This window comes from Triturus cristatus, chromosome 1_2 (genome assembly GCF_964204655.1).
Source record: "Triturus cristatus chromosome 1_2, aTriCri1.1, whole genome shotgun sequence".
Taxonomy (NCBI): domain Eukaryota; kingdom Metazoa; phylum Chordata; class Amphibia; order Caudata; family Salamandridae; genus Triturus; species Triturus cristatus.
The window spans coordinates 314,837,869-314,861,146 of NC_140580.1; the positions used below are offsets into that span (position 1 = coordinate 314,837,869).

The 23,278-nt window shown below is 43.4% G+C and overlaps 1 protein-coding gene across 1 annotated transcript in view; it reads left to right on the plus strand.

The window, feature by feature from the left end:
• EIF4EBP2 (eukaryotic translation initiation factor 4E binding protein 2) overlaps nucleotides 1-16,922 on the plus strand; it is a 69,674-nt gene extending 52,752 nt beyond the window's left edge. Inside the window, exon 3 of the mRNA XM_085603868.1 lies at nucleotides 11,213-16,922. Within this exon, the coding sequence (XP_085459994.1) occupies nucleotides 11,213-11,244 (32 nt within the window). The 3' untranslated portion in view covers nucleotides 11,245-16,922. The remainder of the gene's footprint in view (nucleotides 1-11,212) is intronic.
• Nucleotides 16,923-23,278: the final 6,356 nt, after the last annotated feature.

Sequence of the window (23,278 nt, forward strand, 5' to 3'; positions counted from 1 at the left end):
TATTTTATGATGTATTGACATTCTTTAAAAGGCTGCATGTTTGAGCAGCAAATAAAGGGATTTGCATAATGATAGCCTCCGGTCTTGTAATAAAATAAAAAATATCGGTAGGTGATCCTCAACCAAACATCATTTATAGTCTGCACACTAAATTCCTTGTTGGATAGAAGACCGTGTTGCCTTTTATAGTTCAAGTGATAGACTGGCCTGTAAGTAAAGATTTCCCCGAAGGCTGCTAACTCTGAAAGGTAGGTCGGCCTAGCTGGTTGGTCGTATGCCTTAGATTGAACAAATACAAAGACAAGCTTACGAGTCAATATCTAGCAAGCAGTTACGCTGTTACTCTGGGTAGGGTCACTTTATCGAATGCTCGCACATTTTAGTTTCTAGTTTTTTCCATGTTTTGAGCAGGTTAAATAATATCATCAATCTTTATTAGATTCAAAGAATTATCAAAGCTTATAAAACAGGTCTTTGTACATATTGTAATTTACATTCATCTAAATATAAACATAAAAACGTATTATATTTACAAGGGTCTAAAATGCAAGACATATATACTGTTTAAAATTTCTCCTTTTAGTCTTGGCCCCTATTGCACTTAATTTGATTAAAATTCTTCCCAATACAGTACGAAGATAACAATTCAATTGGCACGAGCGGACCAATTTGGTCTCCACTACTGCTGGGATTTTCAGATGATTCCGACTAAAACCATAAAAAAAATTAGAAATGCATACAAAATTCTAAAAATCCGTCTTTGAAAAGCATTTTAAAACTTAAGCCCATTCCTATATCTTATGACTGACAGCTAACAAAAAATTTCTAATGCCAAATACATTAAGTTGGCCACTGTCCGCTTTCAATATTCTAAGGGACTCTAAGTAGCTCCTGATGTTCAAACTTCTGCACAGGGGCTTGATCTACTTGCGTCTAGGGCTAGAATATGTTGCGCAAAAGAATAAAACATGCGCAGTATCCTCATTAGCACCTAATGTACACAGTGAGCATTTAGGATCACTAGCCCTCAGTTGAACGTTTGCCCATTTAGCTATAAAAGCATTAACTTGTAATGTCTCATACCTGAATTTCATATAGAGGGACTTTGCCAGATGGGGTTCAATCTCGTTTAAAAAGGACTCAAACCTCAATCGTTTAATAGACAAAAATTGAGTAGTCAGTCTCCCCAACTCAGGATTTAAGGTGATTTTGTGCATTATGAAATTCCCAGTATATAGATTTGATCTCTTTGAATCGGGGGTCAGCAGGCTCTGGGTTGTCCAGTATCTGCTCAAACCTAGATCGGAGAGCCATTTGTGGATGTGGGCCAACCAGGGAAGAGTGACCAATCCAAATGCAGTTGCTTCCTCAAGGTCTGCCTGTAAATCTCTAATTCCTTCGTTGTCCAAATTCTGATCCAATAGATCAGTAGCCCCCATACAGCAAGAAATCCTATCCTTTTTATTCTAATATCATATGTAAGAGGGATTATCAGGGTATTTTTGGGCATACGTGTAAGCATTCCTAAGATTTAGTTTCCCCCAATGATGAGAGGCTGAAGATTTTCTCCCCCCATAGCTCAGATCCATAGTGTAGCTGATTGAGCTCTGGCTTTATAAACTTCTAATGCAGGAGTGATGGCCTTTAATGAGGTAGTGCTGTTTCTTCACTACAGGATTAGAGTTCTGCATTAGGATTGTATTTGACTTATTTATTTGGGACTTAATGTAAGTTTCGAGTCTAGTGTAACACCTAGATATACAAAATTTGGGTATATTTCAAAAGCTCCCCATTCAATGTTATTTTTTTCTAAAAGTTTTTGTGTGGGTTGATAGCCATGTATTTAGTTTTGTTTGCGTTTATCTCAAGTCCTTTTGTCTTGCAATAATTATCAAGGCTATGAAGTAAGTTTTGGAGACCCCTAGGTGTTTGTGATAACAGTATTGTCGTCTGCAAAGGTGAGGGCACAAATGGGTGCCTCCAAGCTTGGAGGAATCATGTAAAGCTGAGCGTAGATGTTCTACCATGTCGTTTACATATAATAGGGAAAGGGTTGGCGCCAGGACACAGCCCTGGAACACCCCTCTCCTAATCGGAATTCCTTCCGACAGCTCTCCTCCCGGACCCCAGTGAACCTTTGCAAAATTCCTGTTGTGAAGTCTAATGATCTGAAATCTTCACTGGGACTCCCCTACTCCTTAATGATTTCCATAAAAGATCTCTGGGAATGGAATCAAAAGCTGCCTTCAGATCTATGAAGGCAACATATAAGTGTCCATGTTTTATCTTTGTGTACTTCTAAGCTATACTGAAGAGTCTGAATACTTGATCTATTGTGCTTATTCGCTGTCTAAAGCCAGCCTGACTAGGTGAGAGGATGTCTTTTTCTTCCATCCAAGCATTTAGCTTGGCCAGAATTTGTTTGGCATGCACCTTTTGTGTAATATCAATCAAGCGGATAGGCCTGTAATTCGCTGGATCGTCCCTACTACCCTTTTTGTGGATGGGGACGATCTCTGCCCCCTTCCATGTGTCTGGGATAGGCTCTCCCTGGCTATTGCATTGCACAGTTAGTTCATATAAGGATCCCAAACTTCTGGGGCATGTTTCAAAAGGTCCCCGGGCAATTTTATCTGGACCAGGCACCTTTGCTGACTTCATGGTATCTATAGCTAGCACAGTGTCCTCTAAACTAAATTGAAGGTGTGTAATATGTCCTTCAGGCAAAGATACCTCAATGAGTCTGGGGCAAGTACATCTGGTGCGGCATAAAGCATGGAGAAATGTCTGCTCCATGTACCCGGATCCAACAAGTGGTCGGTAGTCGCCTTACTAGCTTTGTTCGCCTGTGCTAATAATTTCCAAAATTTGGATTAATCTTTGGTTTTTGCAACTGCGATAAGGTCACTACAGCTAGCGTCCTCCCAACCCCCTCATAGCATTCATTCGTATCTTTTTGTAATTTGATCTTTCAATTCTGATCTGGTTTACATCTTTAGATTTTAGAGCTCCAGGAGTCTGCGTTTGACATTGGAACATTCCTTGTTGAACCATAGGTTCGAGGATTCTGGTAGCGATCTTGGTTTATTGATATTCCTCTGGGTTTTAGCTAGCTGTAGTTTTATAATCTCAGACATTTTTGGGTGGATCTGGGTGAACAATATAGCCCCCGGACATGACTGCGTAGCCCGTTAGTAGTTCGCAGAAATTGTTGTTTATGTTAGTAAGGGGTTCAACCTGATCTAATATTGTTGGCCATTTAACTGCTCTCCGATACTAATGGGAGCCAAATCTCTTCTCTAGGGGTTTGTTGGATTCTATGGGTTTTTAGCAAACCGCTAGATCTAAACATAATGGGAAATGATCGCTCTCCCATCTTTTTTTCAACCCTGAAGTCCTGGATTTTATTCCAATGTGCTATGCTTGCCATCACATCAATACGGAAAGTGGTATTTCCTCTAATAAAAGTATTCGAACACCCAGTGTCTAAAGGAACTGCCCATTGCATGCCCTTAACCCTCTTTCAATGGTAAAGTGCAATATTTGGGTCAAATAATATGAACATTCCAACAAAAGGGCCGTCGTTCAGAAGGCACTCCATTAGTCTTCGGTTGTCGCAGTGGCGCAAATACTGTACAGTAGAGCCAGATGAGCACTAGTTGCATACTTAAGACCGAAGCTTACTTTAACTAATTTGATCTCGATTCACTAAATCAAGAGGAAATTACGAAAGCAACTACTAATTCGTTTTTAGGCCTCGCCTAGCGTTGCTGTGCACATGCGAGATTTATTGCTAATGAGTTTTAGAAAAGGGCTTGAATACCCGCCCCTTATTTCTATTGGCTTGCGTCGCCGTTTATGCTAAACGGTGGCCTGCCTTGGAAATAAGCTTTTTGGGGTGCCTCCTTTTCGCTTTTTTGTCCGGCCCACCCGGACTGGCTCGCCTGCTTCGCGGCTGTGAAGACTTTTCTTATCTGCTTGTTTATTTAACAAGCAGATACATTTCTTCATGGCAGCTGTGAAGCATGCGAGCCAGTGCACAGGGCTTCCTGCAGCCACGCCTGGAGCATGCACCAGTCAGCTCTGTGATTGGTTGGCAGCAGGCAGGAGACACAGAGCTCCGAGGCACAAGGGGTCATGGGGAGGACAGAGGTATTCCGGCAGACTGTGGGGCTAGTATCTCTGAATACAGGAATGTCTTTACCTTTGAGCAGGTTATTGCTTCTAGTTAATCTCCCTGTGCCTCACAAAATCAATGTTCCGTCTGTAACGCCACTGGTGCTCATCTAAAGCGCTGACGTACTTTAGGTCGAGTCCGCGCTATATAAACAAGCATTTGCAATGCAATAGGTCTTGCATTTGTGGGAGATTAAGCTCTTGGCATTTCAAATGACAGCTCCTTTTTTTTTTTTTTATCGGTTTTGAAAACCAACACATTTTTCAGTACATAAATAACAAAAGATATCGTGCACCTCCTCAACCAACACGCAAACACATATATCTGGCACATGCATGGAGCAATGGTCCCTCCCCCCCCCCCCCAACAAAATTCCTGAATTATTTTTTATCTTTACACTCACTGACGTCAGTAGGAAAAAAGACGTAGGCTATCCTGTGGTTCTCCTGTGCTATTAACCAAACTAATACATCTGGTCCCTGCTAGAACCCACCAAAGTACTTGTACTGTAGTGCACTACTACTTACAGAAATGCACCGCCCTGCCAGTACTATACCAACCTCACTTAAAAGAATATCTGATCTATACTGTCTCCCATCTAAGTAACACAACCCTTTCCTCCACGGTATAAATATCCAGTTTTCTGCACTCTCCATCTATTAAGAAAGTACAGTTTTCTAGTGCACTCTTTATCGAGGCATACCTGTTCTCTCCCTTCCAGCAATTGGTCAACATGCAGCACCCACTGTGTGACTATGAAGGTGTTTCCGTGGCAGGCAAACAGCTTAACATTAGTGTTACCAGTGGAGAACGTTCCAAACAGGAATAAACTGCCCCACAGTAACAGCTATTTCCGAGACGGTGCATGTGGCTTCACAGCGCCCTAAGACTTGCATTTTCAGTAGTAGACCTTTTGATCAGATTTTGGGTCCCTTTGCAGCTTTCTTTTTCAAGTGCTAAAGGCAGAACAAAGGAAGGTGGTACAAGCCGAGTAAGAGAAACCATATATGATTGACAAATATTTATGAAAGCGGCTTTTTTGTTTTCCGAGTATTTCATGGTTGCTGGAATTGCCCCTTCAAGCTTTTGAGTGACTGTGGCCTTCGCTTGACTTAGTGACAAAACAAGCTGTTAGTGAATTATTCCTAGTCCTACCGTGTATGTCTTTCCCAAAAGGCAGGAGGAGGTTGAAATGTAGCAGAAAAGTTAAAGCATGAACAGAAGAGGAGGCTTCTGGAAGAGCGGTTCTGCATGCCATGTACACATTAAAAGCTCTGCATGGAGAGACGTGGGACAAACCATTAACTACAGAAGCCTGCCTCCTTTCCCTCCCTCCCCCCCCCCCCCCCCCCAGTAAAATTTTCTAGGAGTCTCACTACCTACTAGAATGAAGGTAAACAATTCTTTGGAACTACAATCGGTGTTGTGCTGCCTGCCGTACACTAGTGCTGAAGGGGGGGGGGGGCACGTGGGTAGGGGGGGGGGGGGGTTGAGGAGAGGCACCCGAGCAGCCGTTATGCATTACCAGTGTGCAAGGCAATAAAAAAACATTCACTACCAAAAAGTAGCCTTACTTGTTAGTGGCCTCGCAGGCTGGCAGTGCCTGATTTTGCGGTGCCGTTGATGTCTTCCTTGTCCTGTGAACAGTTTGTGAGCTTAACTCTGTGATACTACCATCTGTCGCTGCTTTTGATGTAACTTCTAAGATACAATTTTTCGCAAACATGAGGTAACAGAAGACCATATTCATTTTTTGAAATACAGGACGTTGATCGGACTTCAGACTCGAACCCTGCTTTTTAAGCTGGAATGTTGGCAGCTACTTGTTGTAGTACTAGGTGGATAAATGGACAGAAATCGGAAAATACCACTCGGACACAACCCCTGCACCTCTTGAGGACTCGCGCATAATTTTGGTGCTCGGGGCTCAATCTGTAAAAAGATAAAGGCACGCAAGTATTTCCGAGGCAATAATACTCCATGGGAGTAACTTTTAAAACAAGCTCTCGAAGTGCAATGGCTGCAACGCACGTTAAATAAAATAAACATGGTACAGTAAATACAAATACAACTAATAGCAAGCAGTGACGGGTGGAAGGTGGCGGTCGGACGTCACAGCACAGGGAGATTAATTGAACTGGGAGCACGTCGTGTGCCAAATGTAAACCCGAAGCTGAAAACTCACGTGCAGCTGGGAATAACGATGGACAGCAAAAGACCGTGGGAGTGACCAGTAAAACAAAGTGCCTACACCGAGTAACAAGTGGTGCACGCGCGCTCATGTGAAATCTGACACAACAGACGGCACACTGTGCGCACCGCTGCTCGTAACCGCAAGCCATAGGCCTTTTCACACGCAAGAGCGTGTGAAAAGTCCAGAGCGATTCCAAAAGGTAGTTTTCCTAGAGCAGCGCATGCGCTGCTCTAGGCTCGACCTAAAAAGGATATCCGGTTCTTTTATACAGCGCCTTCTTTAATACAAAGTGTGCTGGTGCGTACATAATGCTGGTGCTATCTTGAGGGGACGTGCTCTCAGCATGCCTCTGCGACCGTGTAGTATTATGGACAATGGCCAGAGGTAACAAGGCCGTCAGGAGTATTAGTGAATGTGTGCCACTAAGAGGTGGGGCAGTCCCTTGGTGGGGTTAAAGGGAGTACCTTGGACTCGTACGGTCACGAGCCATCCCGCTTTAGGCGGGTGCAGTCACTCACTACATCTGCTTGCACTGTGAAAGACTGAGTGGCTTTGAACAGCTGCTCTACATTTCATTAATGTGCTGCCCCGAGGACAACCACAAGTTCACGTCTGGCCTGGGGTCAGCACATTCACTGCAGTAGGGTGCACCGACCCATTCTGCATCCAGAGCACACTGTTAAAATTGCGCCACAGTGCAGACAGGGACATTGTACTCTTTCTATAATGCAGATCCTTGTAAGCAAACACCAACTTGGTCACTAGATCAGTTTGCCCAGGAAGAGGCGTGCTTGCCCATTGTTCAAACAAGATTTCCCAACATGCAGATACCTCTCAATGTGTGACTGTCTCCCAAGATGACAAGCATTTGCAAAAGGTTCAATCAGATTTTGCCTAAATGAGTCTGTGCCAGTGGAAAACATCGGTGCATTTATGCTACTGAGGATTTTTATACATGTCGCTTAAGTTTCATGTAGTGCTAGCAAGGGTTGTCTGCCAGTTTTTTTTTATGAAGAACAAGGGCTCACATTAGTCATGAAGTGTACTCAAATCATAGTACGTTTTTCTAGCCTTAACTTCATGTAGCTGGCTCTGGTTCAATACTCTCTATATCACTATTTCCAAGCTTGTCCGTAAAGCACTGGAATATTTAACAAAAGCTTACCATATTCTTGGGAATGACAGAAGCCACCACAGTACCACACAGGGAGCGACCAGAGCAGCTGCCATGCCTATATCCTGAAGACATCGGACATTTGACAGAGCAGCAGGCTGCAGCAGCTGCTAGAACACAAATGCACAGAACGGACGATAACAGTGGAACGGACGTAAAGCAAGAGGAATATCGCAGTCACCTGTTGAAATGCACTTGTTTGTGTGCAATGAATCCTTGCATCCCATTTTTCATTTTTTTTTTTTTAATACACATTTATCCATAGTTTGGATATTTTTTAATTTTCTCAATGATGGTAAAAAGCAAACAGTGTGTTTCTTTACAATCACCAACATGTGGATAAATGGGAAGCATATGTCGCCTCGATATCCTGTTTTAAGGGGGGTAAAAGTTATGAAGGCTCACGGCACAAACTGTCCCAAATATCAAAACGAAAGCTCAGAACTAGGGGTGGGAAAGGGGAACCCTTGGCATTTATGGGATTAACATCTTGCATCTCATCCATGAGTTTGATAGGGGCATGTAAGACTACATCTTAAATCTGAGAGTAAGACAGGATTCTAATATGCTCAGTTAGACTTGCAAAACCGACATCAGGTAGAGGCTTTGTAAGCTTTCAGCAACTAAACTGTTATTTTGTCAAGGAGGTGCTACACAAACGGAACCTTGAGGCAAAAAAAGCACCTAATTATCTTGCACAAGTACACAACTTTTCGCTTTTCCCTGTCTCTGATATGACGGATTTTATGTGTGCATTGCCACGACATGATAGCAGACAGAGCGTATCCTTCACCTGTGACGCGGCTGAAGCGGCATAACTAAACCTGATTTTTACCACAAAACCAGGGTAGTGGGGAGTTTGTCTTGCTTCCATTTGAGCCTATGGCGCTCTTGTTACTTCACTGCTTGCCGAGCGCCACAAAAGCCCATGTGTGCTCCCTTCCCACAACTTTGCCATGGTACAGCGCCAGGGCAAGCGTTTTCTGCTGCTTTGGTGTGATGGTGGGGTGGGTGGGGGAGCATGAAGTGAATGTTTTCCGAGACTGCAGAGCTCACCAGAGGTCCGGTGTTATCCAAGAGCCCTTCATGCTGTATGGCATTATGACTTTGGCATTACGGTACTGTTTTTGTTTCAAATTCAGCATGGCTTTCCAACTCCTTTGCCACATGATTCTTGAGGTGTATATATGCTCAGCGTGTTATTGTATCTGAGGAATCCAAAGAGTGTTAGCACTGTCCAGTATACTATTTCAATGAGATCGGGGGCATATAAAATTGTGTTTTTCTATACTTCCTACAACTAGATTTATCCACTTCCTCGGATATCAATTCTCATAGCTCAGTTAAGGTCAAGGATGTCACTTCCGCAACACCTGGAATTTTAGTGAATCAGTCGGAGGGATCAGCGTGTGGAAGAAGGCCACAATAGACCTCTCAGTCTGCATTTTTCTAAAGAACAGTATAGTTTAGACAGTTAACATATCACAAAAGCGTATTAAAGTATTTTGAACAAGCGCGCACGCCTCGTGCTAAAAGAGGAGGAGGAGGCAGCAGGGGGAGGGCAGAGAGGGGGCGGGGAGAGAGGGGACCTGCGCCTGTTTCCCTTGTGGGAGCGAGCAGGAACCATCTGTCAAAGCTTGCTTCCGTAAGGAAATCTCCAAACGTGCATGCGTTGCCTTTCAAAGCAATGCAACGCATGCACGTTTTTGTCTGCAAAGCTGAAGCGTTTACTAATGGTCTTTTTCCTAAGCAGTGCATGCACGCTGCGTAGGTGAGACCTAAAAACCCCTAAAAAAAAAAAATACTAATTATCACCAGTGAAATTACTAATTTACATCGTCCCCAGTGTCCTTTGGAAATTTGAATGTAAAATTCACTGGTAAAGTCACACAGAATCGAGCACGCGCTCTCCACACCCTCCCTCTGCATTGGGAGCTCGGAGAGCGAAACTCGTGCGACTGAATAGCCAAGAGGGCAGCCTTTGGGCGCTCTGCTGACTGCACACCAAGCGGGGAACAATGGGGCAGGTTTTTAACATGGTGCTTCTTACCGCGGATTCCACTGTAAAATGTTTTAATGAGATCTTGTAAAAACACCAGATGCCCAGCACAGCTTCATAGCTCTATAGGTTATACATTACAAAGACCTTGTTGTGGTTTAGGATGGATATATACAGCATGAGCTCTTGTGATTAACGTGTCCTGCTGGGCCTACCCACAGCAATAGGATATGGCCTAACGGCTAAAGCGGTGGATCTTGAAGTTGGGGGACCAGGTTCTAGTCTCTGTAGTAACCATCAACATCCTGTGGTCCTGAATGGCGTGTTTTTATAACTTTCTAGTAAAAGCCCTAATTCTGAGGCGTTATGATTTACTATGTACAAATCTCTTCACTCTTATGAAAGTTCGCTTTTTCCATGTACGGCCAGTAAGTGCTGCTTCTAGGCGCTACCATATACTTTATCTGTGACAGGCTGGGGTGTCTCTTCTCCCCCACCACAGGCCCCTGCTCCTTATCTAGTGTTCCACTTTGCCTCGGGCTGCAGTGCATTGTGGGTTTATCTACCCCCACTGCTTCCTCCCAAACGGCCTATTTAAAATTAAAATGCCACAACAATGGGCAGTGACCACACCTCGCTGAGCAAATACATTCAGCAGCAGTAAAAGAAAGGGTCTGGTGCCAGCCGCGGCGAGGTGGGGGGGCATGGTGGCTCACGGCAGGGCGGGAGGGGACGTGGGGATTTGAAGCCTGGAGCTAAAGGGATAGGAAAAAAAGTGACAGCGCATTTGTTTAGTGTGCACAGTAAATCAATTGCGTCTCAGAAGATAGAGGAGAGGCGGCCAAGGCCAAAGATTGAAGTTTAGGATAGAGGTGCATTGAGAGAGATCTGGTGCCCATCAAGCCATAGTGTAATGGACAATGTTGGGCGCGAGGGCAGCGCTCAGTGTGGTCTCAGTACAGGAACATGGGAAGCTGCTTCTGAGCACTAATGAGGCTCCATGGCAGAGCTGTTTGGCACACACTTCGGGACTTAGGAGCATTACAGCTTTACTTTGTCAAACTTTAACAGAATATCAGGCTTTGAAGGCCCAGATTGCCGCGCTTCAAACCTCGCTCAAACAATGTGAGACACATACCATTGTGTAGGTTAAAACAACCTGCTGGAAGAACCAATCGGAAGTGGAATTCTAATGATGACTGCTAACCTTTAACAAGCATTTCCAATGCACTAGTTCTCGCATTTACGCGAAATTGAGCTATTGACATTGCAAATAACTGCCTTTTATTTTTGTTTTCATTTTTAAAACCTAAATGAAAGGCATTCTCATATACAATGCCAATAGATTAAACTTGTTTTAAAAGGCATTGCCATTTACAATGCCAATAGCTCCAAAACTTACAGTTGTGAGACCTATTGCATTGTAAATGCTTGTTTCAAATGTGTTGTGAAAGATTATTGTAACTTTAACAGTATCTCCGTTAATCTCAGTTGTTGAAAGTGCCCTGTGATGGCTGAAAATGATTTTTTACCCATAATTAACTTGAAGACTTTATTGTAATGATCAAATAACACATTTTGTAATGTATTTTTTACATCATTTGGTGCACTTGATGTTGAACGAAAGTATCAGGTTTTTATAACACTTTGTTTTTCCTTACCGCCCAGGGGACGATTCTCAGTTTGAAATGGACATCTGATTTCCTTTGGTGATGGCAAGACACCGGAGAAGCTCCCACAAACAACTTGTACCTGACTTGAAGTGGAAGATTATTCTACGCACCCGAAGATGGCACACTGTTATTATGTCAATCTTTCCTTCTGGTGCGATTCTATCAAGAATAGGCTCCACCTATTCTGTCCTATCATACACCTGAACATATCCCAAATTCTCAGTTTTTGCATCCTTCAATTCCACAGCACCTACACCTTAGGTGGAGAGACACAGAGGATATGATATAGCCCAGGCCAGCCATATCCGATCATTGACCATGGTCAGCAATCAATCTCAGATGAGCTTTCATTAATTAGTTTGCAGGCTGATCTGTTTTGTGGTGCTTTTAACACATTAGCACTTTCAAAATTCTGTCCGAATGTTGTATTTTTTTGCCCTTTTGTTATCATTAGGAAACACTCCTGCTGTGGCTGGTTGATTGGTTCTAGGTCAAATGCCCACATCCGTAAGTGAGTGTGTTCCTTTGTACCCAAATTATAATTGCTGTTTTTATTTGCACGTGTGCCAGTAATGTTTATGGGACACCAGATTCTTTAAATCCTTCAGCAATACAATGCACATCGTGATTATCCACTTTACTTAGGCCAACCTTTTCCTGAATAAAATATTTGCGACACTGCAATGTAGAGTGCAAATACAAAGGATAATAGACTTTTGTATTGTTGGCTTCGATTTTGGAAACTAGGGCGAATTAAGCAGGCTTCTGATCTGACTTGGCATCTTGAACAAAGTTCAGAATTTGGATTTTTTTTTTTTTAAAGATCTTGTTCCCCTTTGCTATGGGTGTATACACATGGGATTCTGCCACCTTGTGAGGGACTAATATGTTGCTGTGCGCACTGATTCTTTTTATTTTGCTTGAGCTGTTTGTGTTGGTATAGTTGAAGGAGTGATGGGGTGAGTGATAAATGATCACACTTACAAAATCCGTGGGAATTTCCAGCCTTTACCTTTTTTGAAACCATCACAAACGGTTTTGTTGCTCTTAATGTCGGTAATACAAATGACCGTTTTCCTTTTAATATGGCAGGTCGCAAACCGAGTAAAGTAGTTGAACTCTCTGCTCAGGAATTAACTGTCTGAATCGGCTGTTTTTTCCTCAAAAGTGTAATACACAGAACTCATGCGTTTAAATGCCCGCTCGATGAGGAGTGCTTTCTTCAGTAATTTGCGATCTTCTTTGCAAATTCCTCCTCCCACTTAGATGATTTAATTTCAAATATTTGTTGCAGTAACGATTTACGTCATCATTCTTTACTGTCATAATGCGATGTACAATGGACTTGTAGAGAACTACTTGTTTCTGATTTCGGTGATACATTTCACTGTTTGACAATCAGATGTTTTGTTTGCTATGGTAACTCCTCACTGGACTACGAGAAGGCAATAACGTGTTCCTGGCAAAAACATATAACAAAGCAGAGTGTCTTACACGTATGCTTAAACCGTGAATCTTAAGACATTGGCCTGTGAGGGCTTGTGGAATACCCATGACGCACACGACTGATTGTTGAACCCGACTCACCCTCCCTCAGTGGTCCTGCTCTGCATTCTGCTGCATCGAAAAACAATACCTTAATGTTTCTGTTTGAAAACTTATTTTTTCTTTGTAATTGGAATCATTTAATGTGTACTTTTAGTCATCCCCTCATATGCAGTTGAGGGAGATGGCTATCAATGCAAAGTTTTAAGTCACTAGTCGTACATTGAGCCCTTACTGGTGGTCACCCCACACTGAAGCCCAAGACCCCCCCCACCCCAGGCAATGCCTTTGCTTGGGTAATGTACAATAATTTTGATCCATCAGTGTGCAGCTCCTTGTTGTTGTTCTAGTTTCAACTTAATTTGATTTGTGCGAAATTTGATTGGTAGAATGTTTGTTCTACTGGTGTTTAGTTTATATGCTTCCTCCAATGAGCTTGGACAGCTTGCTAAACTCCGTATGTATTCGAGTTGCCTCACAATAGTAAAACATTGTGCTTTATTACTTATATTTTTTTGAAAGGGAGCATCTGTACACATTGAGGATGATTTGCTGATCAGTTAAGGGTGTTCACATCCCCTTCACCCCTCAACATGGAATATAGATGCTGGCTACTTGTCTACCAGTTTTCAGCGGACTCGGGCTTCCTCTGCAGAACCATGTTGGGGTCACTTTTTTTAAACCGGTTTACTCCGGAATCCTCTGTGTACATTTTGTGTACCAATCGCCCCAAGTTATTGAACAGTCTCGGTGACTGATAGGAGTTATGTTGCTGCTTTCATTTCAGAAATGTTTTGAGCCTTAAATTAAGGACGTGATTGGCTAGGGAATGTGGAGTGAATGTTTAGTTCTTTTGTAGATAATCAGATGCAGTGCTGCCTTGATACTTACCTAAACTGTTACTGGTGCTTAATAGGATACTTTGAAATTGCACTTTATATTTCACCTATTTTCTAAGCTTTATAATCTGTGGTTAAGAAAATTGTATTGAAAAGTGTTGCTCTGCAAATGTTTATGAAGTATTGGAGAAGTACGGGTGTGCAGTTTTTTACATACAGCCCAGATTGAAAATACATGAAATATAAACCAAAATGTGTCCAAGCATACTTTTCAAAGTTTTCCATTCACTGGTTCAGCAGTGCTATTTTAATTTTATAGCACATCAGGAATTGGAAGATAGTGTCCTTCACATAGTATTTACTGATTGTTTTACCTTTTGATCACTTAATCTCTCTTGGTCTTGTTGACTGAAGATCATCCTTCCCTGCATCTTTTATATTGATGCTGCTACCAATCGACCCCTTCTGCCCACAGTTGTAGCGTGGAGTATACAGGAATTTCTACAGTGTGATATGAAAACAAAGGATGGAATTCCTTTGGCATTTAGATACTCAACAAAATGCTGCAATGAGCGACCAGTGAAGCCTAAACACAGCCTATTTTGTACTGATTTCCTACCCATAGATGGTCCTCTAGCAGCCTATGTACGACTTGTTTGGCACATTGGAGTACTTTGAGAGCTTCAGACCGTACCTCTCATTCACCTTTATCCATAAAAGGAGTGCGCTTTCACTACATGCATTTTTGACTGTTTTTCACAAACCATTTTCTTCTCAGAAAAGTAAATAAAGACTTATGGAATTCGTTTATAATTTGAAACCACGAGAATTCTCCTAATGAATTGTTCAAATTGGATATGTAGATCCCTTTTTTTTTCTTCGAGTTTTCTTCTACATGTAGTGATGTAGGCTGAAGTATTGCAACATTGGTCTTGCAGATGACAGAGCAGGGTCGTGTAAGTAAGGCCCCTTCACCGCAGCATTATAGAATTGGTACTGCATCTCTTTACCACAGCACAGTATCCTTTTTTGGGATATCCCCCATCACTTGTTACAAAGTGTTTCTTAATGCTAATTTACTGTTTCTTTGTAATGCATTTGACTGTGAATTCAAATTGCTGCTTATTTTAGTAAGAATGATTTCCTTAATATTTGGTCAGTTACATTCTGATGGACCACATTTCAAATAATGGCAAGTAGTAGAATCGAAGGTTGGAACAGTTTATTTCTGTCTTCAGGCAGTGGTTAGAGGGTGTTTTTTTGGTGTGCTCTTCCAGCTGTTACCAGTACTACTCTGTGTATTACACAGGTTAAACAGATTTGAACTCTTAGTTGGGGTTTTGCCTTTCGTATTCAGTCTGGCAACTAGCATGCTCACTTGCTTTACTCAGTTTCCTGTTCTCAGAGAATCCCAGACATGCGTATGACTGTATGTAATGACAAGAATATTAAGCAAAAATTGAGGCAGATGATAGGTTGACCTACAAGCCCATGATATACACTGATTTTAAGTTCTTTATGTATCAAATTAAAACTGCGTAGTGCAGTGAGTGATGCTTGTGTTCTTATTTGAGCATTTTCTGTTGGTTCTGAGCTTGGCATCATTTACTTTTCCCAGATGTAACCACTTAAAATGAATGTTGGTGATCTGCGTCCCTTTTCCTTGCTAATGCAAAGACTCAGTCAACAGCTTTTTAAGTGACCACCAGCCTCCATAATTTTTTATTCTGCACACCCATATCTTTTTGGCTTGTAGGTTTACGATGACTATGTATTCCCATTACTTAGTTTTTATAAACCTTGATCTTGGATGACTTGTTTTTCGAATTCAACAGGTTAAGCTAATGGGTGTTCTGCCTTTGCCCTGAGGATTTCTCACTTTGGTATAAGAAAAAGTGCTTTCAATAAAATCGACCTCTATGCAAATATAGGAGCAACCGTTTTGGAGAACTTGGTTGGGAATTAAATGGTCATGTGTAACTGTATAAAAGTGAGATTACATGTTTTGTATCCCTTGATATGTAATTTCTGTTTGAGTGTTGGTAGCAGATTTGGGAAAAGGCTTAACCTTTGGTAGACTGAAGATTTGGCCTTGTCTGCGTGGACTAGACTTTGTTGATTAAAACCTGGAAATCTGCAAACATATGAATTGTTATGCTTTTATACTTTCGCTTTGGAAGTATCTGCATGAGAAGTTGATTACCGGAATGCTTAATTTGCCAATTCATAAAATGGAACACTGCAGCACAAAATTGCTTGAGCGCCTCCATGAGCGAGTTTCTCTCTGGCATTCTAATCTTCCCAGTCGTTTGAACCAGATCACCTCTGAAATAGCATTGTAGGTTTCATCTGATCATTTTGGTTTTCTTAGCTTCCTGCACTGGGTACACGTGAGCTGCAGCAGTGGATCCATTTTAGAATATTGATAAAGTGTTAATTTATTGTCCCTTCATCCTAAATAGAAAGGATGCAGGAGAGCTAGCAGTGTGCATGCTGGAAAGTAGTGTGCCAAGGAAAAGCTGACCAGTGGTTTCTTCAACAGTCATAAGTACTTCATCATGGTTGCAGTTTAAATTTTGTTCTGTGGCTGTTGTAAATAACACATTTAGAGTTGGGTGTGTGACATGGACCAATCAAGTAATGGCTTCTTTAGTTCTTATACAAGGGTAACCATGCTAAATCGAGTGATGAGCCAATTTAAGTGGTGGATGTAAGCAATGCCTGTATTGAAACTTACACCAGCAATATGTACATTAAACCACTCTTGATTTCTACCAAATTCATTATTTGAATGAATAGAGCAGATGATTGTGTTTGCTCTATTAATTTACTGTACGTGTCTGACTGTAGCGAGCCTTAGTTAAAAATGTTCAGAAAGATAATTAAATCTAGTTTTCATATGTTTAAAAGCTGAAAATAGAAGTGAACCAGCGTGTTTTCAATGAACAGGATCAAACTATGGTCCATTTTCTTATACCGACTGATATGAAAGAGGCCATACGTTGTCTCATACTGCCCCAGACCTAATATAACATCCCCTTCTACATTTTCCATACCTTTCCACATGCTATATATAGCAGCCCTGTCCTCAGCCCATTGCAGTCCTACCCCTCACTGGGTATTGGAGTTTTAAAAATCTTATTTGATTTCCACTCTCAATGGTCATTCTAAACGTGATTTAGTACAAGCATACTTTTGAATGTTCTCCACGCTCTGGACAGTGACTAAACAAATTACATGGAAACAGCCAGGTGTCTAGATCAATCTCTTGCCAATGGTTGCTGTTACCTATGCGATCAATAAAGGTTCTAGAGTATAAAATGGTCTATTTCTTTTGGGGGGCGGGGTGTTGGGAATTGCTGATGTATGTACAAATTTTGTCCTGCTTTTGATTCCAGCCATTACATAGAAAGAGTTGTATAGAATAGTGTCTGCTACTAAAGCATTAGTCCAAAAATCTTGATGGAAATATTAGTTCAAAGCACCTGCAGGATATGGTTGAGGGTCCTGAATCGAACCGATCCACAAAATATCAAGGATTTATCTGCTTCATCCTAGCTTAAAATTTGAGCAGTGTAAATTTCAAGGAATGCTCCACATAGTCTATTCAGACTGATGATTTCTATATGATGGGTAACCCCAAACCTGCAGATTTACTGTGGATAATATCTGGGTTTGCAGTTTTAATGAAGTTTTCTGGATGACTTTTATTCTTCCATTGCTCACGTTTAGGGAACTGCTTTTTTTTCTTTCAGTTCTCCGAGAGCGCAGAATTTTTTATTTTTTTGCTCTTGCCTTTGTGTGTTGCTTTCCTGCTCATTCAGTGTTACTCCCTCCTTCCCCCAGTGCGTACATTGCTTCCGACACGCCTCTTCGCTTTTTTTTACTTTCTGTAAATTTTGCCACTGTTGCTCCCCTACCATCTCAGTATTGCTTTCCCGTGCTCTTCTGTAACTCACCTGCTTGTCCTGTTCTACCTGATGGAGACATCTAACCGCAGATTCCTTACCGTTGAACTTCCAGGTGTCAGGCTGGATCCGGAAGATTTTTCTTAGCAGTACCTCTGTGCGCCGGTAGGTGGCATCTGATGACTCAGCATGACTATGTCTGCGTCGTGTTTGTCTTCGTGACGTCCGTGTCGTCAATTTAACCACCACTTTGGCACGCTGACGTTATTTATTTGTCTTTCTGTGCCAGACGGCGCCGATCCGTTGAAGAGAGCTACCCTCCTGTCATTTTTTGGAGGTCTTGCTCTGCAGAGTGGATGCCTGGGTTGGCTCCACATTTCCCTACCTTTCTGGGTCCAGGAGTGAGTCCCACCCAGCTTAAGGAGTTTTATGATTCCATGTGTGCCATATTTGGAGGCCTGACCCTGCCGGCATGCTGTCGAGCCCTGCAGGCATGGATGATTGAGGCCCTGTGGGTTCCTCGCTTTCGGACCCTGTGCCATGGCCACTGCCGAGGCCCTCTGCATCGCTGGAGCCCACTGGTGGCACCTCCCCAATCCTCGACGACACGTAGCTGGTCGGGCGGACACCGAGACCAGAGCCGTACGACTCCATGCTGTTCAACCTGCCCTATTAGGAAGGGTTAGGGATGGATGAGGGGGAGCAGGATCCCTTGGAAATCCTGCAACCCCAAGATATGGCCTGGTACGAGGAACTGGGTGATGCCAGTCGTCTTGACACATTCTCAGAATCTGGCATGCGGTCTCTACCTAACCTGGCTATGGAGGGGAGTGGGGGGGGGGGGGGGGGGCGGAGAGAGAATCATTTACTATAGTGGTGCGAAGGGCTATAGAGGTCCTGGACATGCAGCTCCCTACGGTGGCAGTTAAGACCAATGTCTTGATAGAGGTTCTGCCGCCAGGTGTCTCCAGCTTGGAACTCCTGCTGCCTTTCAATGAGGCCTTAACGGACGTCCTTCTGGGTACCTGGTCAAAACCCAGCGCAGGGGCTCCTGTGAATAGGACGATTGCCTGCTGCAATCACCCTGCGCGACCCAGTTTTCCTCCCTGCCCACCCCACAAAGCCTTGTGTGGTCCAGGCTTCGACTTCCTGTGGGGTGTTCCCTTCCGCACCGCCAGACAAGGATTCCAACAGACTGGAGAGTTTTGGAAAGAACTCTTTTTCTTCTGTCAGTCTTGCATTGCGGCTGGTGAACACCACATGCCTTTTGCGCTGTTATTCCCATTCGATATGGGACATGGTTGCGCAGGTGCTGCCCAGGGTCTTGGAGGAAGATTGAAATGGCTTGGGAGAGCAGGGCCCAGACGGGAGAGATGCAACAAAGTTCGCCATCCGATGTGGCTTGAACACAACGAGACTCGCTATGCGGAGTGAATTCCAAGACGGTGGTTTTACGTTGCTATGCCTGGCGGAGAATGTCAGTTTTTCTTTGGGGGGGAAAATATCCTAGCTAATCTTATGGACATGCCCTTTGATGTCTCCCGTCTCTTCGGAGACAAAGTAGATGCCATCCTTGACCGTTTCAAGGACTCCCGGGCTGTGGCCAACTCCTTGGGCCTCACCACAACTTCCTGGCATGCACCTGCTTTTTACTTTTGTGGCTATGGAAGTGGCTACCAACCGTGCCAGCCCTATTCAGGCCAGTGCACCATGCAACTTCAAGGCTTCTGCGGGGCATGGATGTGGTTCACCCTGACCCCATGGGTCAGGAGGCCAGAACATGAGCCAAGCCACGATCCCCCTCCTCTACCGCAAAACCTTCCTAGTCAAATTCCCCCATGACCATTCACGACTAGTCGGCAGAGTATACCATCATCTCCCCCACTGGCGGGGCATCGCATCAGACAAGTGAGTGTTGCCAATAATCCAGAGGGGCTGCTCATTCCCCTTTGTCTACCCCTCTGTCTATGCCTCCAGTGTACGATTGGTGATGGAGACCTTTCTCCGCTCTGCAAAGAAGTTAAGACTCTCTTGGCCAAGGGAGATATTGAGGGAGTTCCCGGGCCAGAAATAGGCTGTGGTTGTTCCTCCTGCTATTTACTGGTCCCTAAGAAGGACTGAGGCCTTCATCCTATCCTAGACCTCTTCGATTTCCCCCCCCAACTACATCCTGAGAATGAGAAGTTCAAGATGCTCACTCTAGCTCAGGTCCTGTCTCCCCTGGACACGGGAGACTGTATGGTAGTGCTGGACTTGCAGGATGCTTATTTTTATATCCTGCCTGCCCATCGTCTCTACCTGTGGTTTGCGGTGGGCCACGAGCACTTACATTTTACAGTGCGACCTTTCGGCCTCACCAGTGCCCCTCGGGTAATCACTAAGGTGATGGCGGTGGTTGCAGTCTTCCCCTATCATGATGACTGGTTGTTGAAGGCTGGCTTGTCCCAAACAGTTGTCTCCTACATCAAGACTACAGTGAACCTCCTGCATTAACTGGGGTTCACTATTGAAGGAGCCAGGTTCCATGTTCAAGATCTGCTCTGGATCCTCAAGGTGATGGTACTTTTTCCTCAGCATTAAAGCGTGGGGGGGAGAGAAATAGTTATCTGATCAATCATTTCAGTTACTATAACTCTTAAGAATCATAGTCTACCAGTTAAGATTAGTTGGTTTATTACAAAGCCAAGATTAACTGAACATACAGGCACCTTAAAGTGAGGGTGTAGAAATACATTGGGACTAATACAAAGCCAAATATGCGGATTAAGTTAATACGGAGCACAATGCATAAAATGATTCGTTTGAGAATTGGGATACAAATAATGAGCAGACGTCCGATTTCCCCTTTTATCTGCTGTTTGTGGGTATAAAGCATTAATCTTTCCTTACACTACCACTAACGTGACTGCTCTACATAGCATTTCCTATGCCAGATCAGGTAAGATGTCGGCGTGTGAAGCCTTCCTAAGAAGTCTCTCCACATCAGTTGGGTCAAGCAGCATGAAGCTACAGAGCTCGTTCTAAGATTCTCTCACAAGATAGAAGTCCCTGGAACCTTTCCCTAGTTACGATACGTCAGTACCACAGGTATATCCCAGGGTCCTTTGTCGATCACGCCATCCAGTCCGGCCACCTCCTCATAGGTAACTTTCCAGTAGGCAGCAATGCTCCTAAGCTTGGTGAGACGTCCTTGATTCCCAGGCTCACTCCAATGAGAAAATACAACAGTTCTCCACTATCGACATTCAATGTATCCTCTTCTCCCTAAGCCTAACTCAAAAAACAAAGGCATTATTCTAACAAAGATGATTCTTAAACCTGCAACAAATTTAAGAAGGAACATATTGAACTTGCGCATGAAATTCAACTATTAAATCTAATGCAAGAGCTTCCAGGGAAAATGCATTTCAGGCCTACAGGAAACAACCAACGTAAAAATGTCACACAGACGTTCGAAAATTCCATATAAAATGAACACTCTAAATTACCAAGTTACATAAGCATATCGAATACGTGAATAATTGTCAGCAGCATACAAGAATTCTACGCGTTAATGTTTTCAGCTAATCCCGTCTAGTTTCAACGTTAATCTCTCCACGTTTACACTGAAATGTCCCTAGAACACCACAATTCCTATTATAGTTCACGTTCTACTGTCAAGTTAATACAACAAAGGAATATATGCAGGAGCGGACAACTCGTGATTATGAAGCACCCCTACAAATGAAAAAGTTAATTTTGTGCTACATCACTATCCCCCCTCTGACGCTCCCTCTCATTCGAGCGGTTCTGGTCAAGGTGCACTTTCGGGCTTATCCCGAAGGCGATCCAGGATATTCAGGCTATGATACCGATGTTTCAGCCACTATCCTCGATTGTGGTGAGAATGATACTCAGGTTGTTGGGCCTCATGGCTTGCATCTTGCTAGTGAATCATGCCTGGTGGTAAATGTGGGCTCTGTAGTGGGACCTTAAGTTCCAATGGGCACAGCATTGAGGAAATCTCACCGACCTTGTTCAGATCTTGGAGGGCAGTGCGAAAGACTTTCAATGGTGGGTAACAGCGATTGGATCAGGGGCAGACCCCTCCCTCTTCCCTGCCCAGATCTCACAGTAGTGACAGATAGGTCCCTTCTGGGATTGGGTGGCCATCTGGGAGAAGTGGAGATCAGAGTACTCTGGTCTCCGGAGGAAGCGAGGCTCCATATCAATCTGTTTGAACTCTGGTGATTCAACTGGCACTGACAGCCTTTTTACCGTCCATAAAGGGAAGGCTAATACAGGTGTTCAACACTACCGCCATGTGGTACTGCAACAAACTGGGCATAGTGGGGTCGTGGACTTGTTGCCTAGAGGCCCTGCGTCTCTGGGCTTGGCTGGAAGAACAGGGTAATTTCCCTGGTGGTTCAATACCTTGCCGGTTCTCTGGACAACTGGGCGAACAAGCTCAGCTGAATGTGCTTTGCGGATCCTGAGGGGTGTCTCCACCCGAAGGTGGCACAAGGGCTCTTTCTGCAGTGGGGAGAGCCTTGGTTAAATCGGTTCGTCTCCGAAGAGAACATGCAATGTCAGCAGTTCTGCGCGTTGGAGTTTCCAAGGCAGTTTTCGCTTGGCAACGCTTTTCATTGCAAGTGGAACTCAGGCCTATGTGCAGTAGAGACTTGAAGCAACTCCTGACTGTCCTGAATAGCCGTTCCCACTCCCAAAGTTGTGACCATGCTAAGGCTGATAAGGTTTGCTGATATGCCCCAGTAGAGAACATTAGAAATGTAATGCCCTGGAAAGGATTGAATAGGAGTACCTTGTCCTCCCTAAACTTCAGCCTCATCCAGAGATCAAGGGTGTGCTTGGACCCTTTCATCTGATGGTGAGCTACCCCTCCCCTTCTATTTTGTGGTTGACCGGTTTCTTGTTCATTTAGAGCACACAGGTTTTTATCTCTTGGTTTTTCATTAGTTTCCTTTTGGCTGAGGCGGACTCCTCTGAATCTGAAACCACTTGAACCCTTGCAGTACTTTTGCATAGATTTGCTGTCAGATACTGATCCTACATCCCTGTTCCTCAAACGCTAATGAAAACGAGAAGATTTCTGCATGTTCCATTGCTACCTTCACCACCTGAAAATACCCACTGCTATCAGCTGTTTGAAAGTTAGAGACCACAAAAAGTCATTACCCATGAGGGGACCTTCTATGGTGAATGTTGATCTCCAGCAGCCACCCGAGACAGCTGAGATTTTTCAATCCTGATCGTGGTGGATACTATTGTCCAGAGGTCTGACCCCAAAGTTATTTCAGTTGTAGAACCTTACTGTAAAAGCACTTTGAAACTTTAAGAGGTCCTAGCTCAGATTTAGTCATTGCTGGGGCATTCTTGTCTGTTTTGTCGATCATTATTATAACTTCCCCACAATTTCTGTTTAGAATTTTATATACCTGCTCTGTGTAATTGCATTTCTCATGACAGACTTTTACATTAATTATATATATTTAATGTGTAATACCCCTATCTAAGTTCCAAACCTACAGTGGCTTCCTGCACTAAACTTTGACTTATCCACATAGCTACCTTTCATATCTAGAGTTGCTATTAAATCCTCTGAGTGTTAAAATAACATTTTGCATTGTATCTAGGTCCCAGACGGTCCTGCAAACTTATGTTTTTAATCTATTCCTTAGTTGCCTTACCTTTGCTACAAATAAATATCTTACTTTATATGTAACTCATTCATTAATTTATTAGATCCCCATGGAAATGTCCAGGGCTTTA